This window comes from Aplysia californica, unplaced genomic scaffold (assembly GCF_000002075.1).
Source record: "Aplysia californica isolate F4 #8 unplaced genomic scaffold, AplCal3.0 scaffold00872, whole genome shotgun sequence".
Classification (NCBI taxonomy): Eukaryota; Metazoa; Mollusca; class Gastropoda; order Aplysiida; family Aplysiidae; genus Aplysia; species Aplysia californica.
In genome coordinates, this window is record NW_004798142.1 from 105,124 (window position 1) to 111,557 (window position 6,434).

General features: G+C 42.0%; 1 protein-coding gene across 1 annotated transcript in view; it reads right to left on the minus strand.

Moving 5' to 3' along the window:
• Positions 1 to 4,655: 4,655 nt before the first annotated feature.
• The window catches only part of LOC101854985 (SET and MYND domain-containing protein 4), a gene marked incomplete in the record, with an annotated part of 23,048 nt that continues 21,269 nt past the window's right edge, over positions 4,656 to 6,434 (minus strand). Inside the window, 1 exon segment of the mRNA XM_005110300.3 lies at positions 4,656 to 6,422. Coding sequence (XP_005110357.2) covers positions 6,148 to 6,422 — 275 coding nt within the window.

Consider the following 6,434-nt stretch of genomic DNA (forward strand, 5'->3'; position numbering starts at 1 on the left):
CTAATCTCCCATAGCGGCCCAAAAAGGGAACAGCACACGTTTTATGGTATATTACGTCTACAGAACTAAAGCTCCAGTTCGTTTTCCCAAAATGATATAGAGAGGCTGTTTGTTTGTTTGTTTGATGTTATTGTTGTTTTTGTTTGTTGTTTTGTTTTGTTTTTTTTTGGGGGGGGGGGCGGTGAAAAAAGAAAAAAAAAGGGAGGGGGTGAGAAGGGAGATGTATTGGGGAGGGGTGTGAAGGGAGTGGCTGCAAAAAGGAGAGGAAAAGGGGCAAGCTTACTGCTTTCATGCCTTCAGTGTTCGTTTACCTGATTTTCATGTTCCTTCTTAGGTGAAGACATGGTTTTCCAACGCAAGAAGGCGCTTGAGGATGTCGAAAGATAAACTTACAAGAAGCTCACCACAGGGAGGTTCATCAGGCAGCCTGACGGTTCGAGAGGGACGAGTTGACAGAAAGCAAAATTCCAGCCCACAAGTGATCAAAAGAAGGCCCAAGAGACAGAAAAAGACGGAGAAATCCGCCGGTGATGAAGGCGGAGAGAAGCTAGGGAGTAATTATTGTGTCTGTAAAGCTGTTTGTAATGAAGATGGGGAAAAGCTAGGGAACAATCATTGTGTCTGCAATGAAACAGGGGAGAAACTAAGGAGCAATGATTATTGCGTCATTAAAGCTGTCTGTAATGAAGGCGGGGAGAAGCTAGGGAGTAATGATTATTGCGTCATTAAAGCTGTCTGTAATGAAGGCGAGGAGAAGCTAGGGAGTAATGAGTATTGCGTCATTAAAGCTGTCTGTAATGAAGGCGAGGAGAAGCTAGGGAGTAATGAGTATTGCGTCATTAAAGCTGTCTGTAATGAAGGCGGGGAGAAGCTAGGGAGTAATCATTGCGTCCAGCCTGTGACGAGTCAGAGCGACCTTGGTGGAGGAAGCTATCGCTGTGGTAAGGTGAAGGACGCGACTCTTGCCGCATGCTCAGACCTGAAGGTCGAGTGTAAGTTAATTATGAGTGGTGGGGAGTGTAGTGGTAAGGGCATTGAAAGGTGCAGGGATGATGTGATTTATGATGTCTGTCAAAGACCAGGTTGGCCTGAAAATAGAGACATACTTGTTAAGAATTTACAATCCAACCTGACGCCAGATTTGGTCAATTACTGCCAAAACACAACCGGTGCCATCTTGTCTCAAACTGAAACACTGTCTACGGAAGACAACAAATTCAAGGTCATCGTTGAAGACGGCAGTAAAGAACCGGAAGTGACGGAACCGAAACGGTTATTTTCTCTCATGTCTCTCCAACGACGGATCACGCCTTCAGTTTTCGAATCTGAATCTCTTGTTGTATGTCCCAATCCGCACCATTCTTCTATGCACCAACTTTCAGTTTCAGAATTCAACTCTCTTGTTACTTCTCCCAATCCGCGCCGATCTACATACCAACCTAGAGTTTTAGAATTTAACTCTCAGGCTACTTCTTCTAACCCGCACCAATCTACACACCAAGCATTCCAACAACAGCCAGCCTATGTTTCCACTACTTCTGAGCTCAGCTGGCAGTTCCCTGCGAATATCCCTGCTGCTGATTCTCGGGTAGCTCTATCCCCAAAAGTGGATCTTTATTCGCACCAACACCCACGCTCTAACAACATGGCTGAGGCTGTCAATGTCACGGTAGCAGAATATTATGTAAATGTAGCGACAGCAGCGCCGCCATGCCGGATGTCTAGCGTCACTCCCGCCACCAGCGGGTCAGTGTACCCAGCAGCCCCTTCCCTGCCACACCCCGGGTGCCCCCAGAGTTCTCTCCTCCTGGCGAGCAGCAGCAGCTCTCAAGCCACCCCACCAGTGGAAGTGGGGGCTCCGCAGCAGCTGTCGCCATCGCTGTACCAAGGGCAGATCGGCCCCGGCCACTCCCGGAGTTCTGCAGTTTCTGGATATAATAATTATGAGTCTGAGCAGAATAATCTGTCGGAATACGATGGCTTTGGGCAGCATGCTGTGCCTCAAAATAGTGGCTTCGATTATTATGTGCCTCAATGACTCAATGCAATATTCATAAGCACAATTATTATTCTGAGCATAAAACGTATTATCTCGGAACACAGTTTGTCTGGGCAGACTAACTTGGATCACACTGGACAAACTATCTTGGAGCACATTTTGTGGAGCACATTTTGTCTTAATAACTATCTCAGAGCACAATTTGTCTAGATAAACTACTGTATTTCGGAGAACAATTTGTCTAAGACAGACAATACCCAAGGACAATTTGTCTAGAGACAAACTATCTTGGAGTAAGATAAACTATCTCAGAGCACGTTTGTCTAAACAAACTACATCTGAGTACAATTTGTCTAGATAGACTAAATTCTATCTCTGAGCACAATTTGTCAAGACAGACAATCTGAACTAATTCGGAGCACAATTTGTCAAGATGACTACCTTGGAGCACATTTTGTCTACATTGTAAGTAACTTTTATGAGTCTTAACACACTGCGTCTGAGCGTGCTGTGTTTGAGTTTGAGTTTAAATTTAACATGTAAGAAAATACAGAGTCCAAGCATGATATCCTTTCATTTCAGTTACCAATAAACAACATCTGGGCTCTCATCATTTCTCCCAAATCACTGAATTCATTACACTGGGAAGAAGGGCGTGTTCTGACTCTTTAACACAACTGTGTCTGAGCATACTGTGTTTGAGCTTAGATCTAACATGTCAGGAAAGACAGCGTCCAAGCATGATGTCCTTTCAACTATGACTTAAGAACATCTTGGGTCTCATCATTTCTCCCCAATCACAGAACACTATACTGGGTAGTGGGGCGTGAGCTCACTGTGTCCTCGTAGTCTATAGCACAAGCCAAGACACAGATTTTAGCCCTCTACATCATTGTGCCCAGTCTCCTCATCCATTTCTCACAGATAACAGCTCACTGGCTTCTGTGGTGTAGCGATTAAGTGCTTCGCTGTTACATGCAAGAGACACAAGTTCGATTCCTGAGTGGGGAGAATCTTAAGATTATCTTGGTCTTTCTGCTGGTATGGATATTATATCCATCTGAGCACGGGTAAGTCTTGACAGGCATGGTCGGAAGCCTGCCACCTAAATCATCTAAACTGTGTCGAGGGGGACGTAAAAAACACTACATATTTAATTTTGACGATAACTTCTTCTTCTTCCCAGGATCAAAAGTTTCACCTTCGGTTATGTTAACTTACACTGAACTGATACTGGATTGTGCCTTAGAACTGCCATCTGAATTGAAAACTGGGTGTTTGGAGAACTTCTTTGTACATGTACTTCTTTTCTTTCTCTTAGTTGTTCCTGTCTACAGATTTGCCATATTTCTTCCTTGCACTATATGAATTATGATATGACCATTATTGTGCTGACGTGCTTTTCTTTACTTAAACTGAACTGAAAAACCTAGCAAGAAAGAATATCATTTATTATCTATCGCAAATTGAAAATAATGTTTTTACAGTCTGTCTTCTGTTCAGATTGTCCAATTTCGATCATTATTATATACAAGTATTTGTTGACTGTAAAGAAATTGATACCAAACAAAGGTAGAATGATGTGGGCATTTTCCCTGTACATTTTTCACTCAAGAAAAACTTTAGAAATACAATGTATAATATGGCCATGTCTATGCTCTCCAGAGTGAGGGTATTTGGCAGGTCTTTGGTGCGACCTGCTTTTTTTGTTTGTGTAGTAGATCACTGTTACCATAGTTACCATATTGCTCTCCTTTTAATCAGTTTGAGGTGAAATGTAGTTGGAGCAATGTCAATTCACAAAATCAAACTGCCCAATAACTGCATTGAGCTACCTGAAAAATGTTGTATTTTCTTTTTCTTCATGTTGCATGATTGATTTTAATAAAGAGCAATAATAAAAGTTCTCCAAACAAAAAGAAATATTTCAAATTGTTTTATTTTAAAAAATGCTCATTATAGTTATAGCATGTTTCATTGAACATGCACTGGTGTTGAAACAATGATAAAAAAAGAAAAAGAATAATGATGATAATTGCACTTATGCAGCACACATTCATGCTCTAGTCTAAAGCATGCTCAATGCGCTATACAACTACACGTATTATTATCATCCCAGCAGACCCTGGAACACTCAAATACACTCTCAGTTTCCCGAGAAGCATACAGTGCTATCAGCTGAATAAGCTCTCGAGCTCTAACATTCTCTCTGACAAGATCTTTCGCTGCCTATAAAATAAAATAACTGCTCCAACAGACATGAAGGGTAAATAAAACCCTCCAAGATTAGTAGTACATTTGTAACAGGAACACAAACACATTATAAACAAATGATTATTTTGAAGCATGTCCAAATTAATAAACAAACGACTAAACCTTAAGTGAGTGGAAACGAAACAGTAAAAGTAAAATGACCCCCCTGCAAGTAGGCCTATTTCAGACCTTCGGCTGAACTTCCTACCTCACTGAATATCTGGTCGCTTTTAAGCACAAGGGGGCTAGATCTATACAGAAAAATGCTGTTTTGAGAGAATCGAAGGTAAAGTTTTTGTCCCTTGTTCACTGTCTTATGGAGAGTTTTCTCTATAACCAAACAAATATATACACACAAATGAAACCAAACTTCTCCTATAGGTAGGGCAATGTCCACTTTTGGTGTAGGTCAAGATATCTGGAAACCCCCGAAATCTGGGTTAGCCCGCTAGTCCTTAAAAGCGACCAATTCAAATTGAAATTCGGAGAAGTACAGTACAGTCTAGGATGTAGGCTATATATTGTGAAATTGGTGGGACATGGAAATCTTATTTTGCTATGTACGTGTCTCAGTCTTAAAACATAAAGAAATACACATGTAAGAAAAAAAATCGGGACAGAAAATAAGTTCGCTGTGTTTGTTTCATTACGTGCACGCTAGACTGTAGATGTAGATAACTATTACTGGTTTTCCTTTCTCCACCTCAAAATTCTAAATCAGTGTCTTTTACCACATAGGCATATTTTATTCTTCTAAATACCGTAAGTGAAAACTTAAGAATTGCATATTGGACAACTTCAACTTTTTCAAGAGCATGGTTAAAAATCAGGAAGTAAAATTGAGTTTCCCAAAACTTTACAGAATCCTTTCCAGAACAGTATTATTAATATTTTTCAAACAAAATGTAAAAAAGAAGTAACAATCAGAGATATCAACTAGTTATGGGAAAAAAAGTAAATGAAATGACATGCAAAAAACAAACATCTTTTTCACTTCCACCACTTAAAACAGAAAGTTTCCCCCACCCCTCCCCCCCCGGATCCAACTGAGAGTGTGAGAGCACATTCTACAGGGATGACAACAGCAGATTAAGAAAACTTCCACATTCAACTTGAAGGTCTTAGAAAAGCGGAAGCTTATGTCAAGTGCACTTCTGGCTGATCAACCTCAATACCAAACACATCAGCAACAACAACTACAGCAACAACAACAACAACCTCAGCTGGCTTCCATAACGGGCATAAGTGCCATCGTGAGCTCCCTGACCGCCTCGTGCCCCTGGCTCTACAGACCTTCAAACAGACCCACGGCCTGGGTGGACACCTCCAGATACTCCACTTTTTCTTGCCCTATTTGAGCAACCTCTCTCAACCAAAAACCCAGATAAACTGAAGAAAATCAGGTAGTCTGCAGATTTTGGTTCAAGCGAACTCCGCTCCGCTGTATTTCATGATATCAGAGGTTTCTTTTCTACTCCAGACCAGACACTGAGAGCACATTTTACAAGGAACACGCAGCAGATAAAGAAAACTTTCACAAAGACTCTATTTCTCACAGGAAAATAAAATTAAAAAAGAGAAGGCGAATGAGGCACGCTGAGATCCAGAGAAACTTATTTGGAAAACCCGAACAAATGGGTGACAGTGACAGCCAAACACCACGTTTTTGAGAACATCCGAGAAGAGAAATGAATGGAGATCCATAACCGCCAATATCTGTTTCAGATTTGGCACTCAGACTTTATGACAATGATTACTTCTTGATATTATTAGACAGAAAGGTGAAGGTTCATGTGTACTGCTAGCTCATTAACCTCAAAAACAACAACAATAACAGCAACCTCCTCATCAATCTCAAAAACAATGATAAAAACAACAGCCTCAACAAAACAACATCAGGTCGCTTCCATGACGGGCATAAGTGCCATCTGTGCGGCCATCGCGAGCTCCCTGGTCTGCCTGACCGCCTCGTGCCCCTGGCTGTACAGACCTTCAAACAGACCCACGGCCTGGGTGGACACCTCCAGACACTCCACGAAGCGCTCGGCGTTGAACAGAACCTCGGCCAGTTTCTGCAGCTCGTGGGCAAACTCGGCGCTGCCGTCTCCGTACATGAGCTGGGCGAACTGCACGCTGAGGAACAGGTGGTCAGCACTGGCACTGAACTCACCTGTGGGTGGAG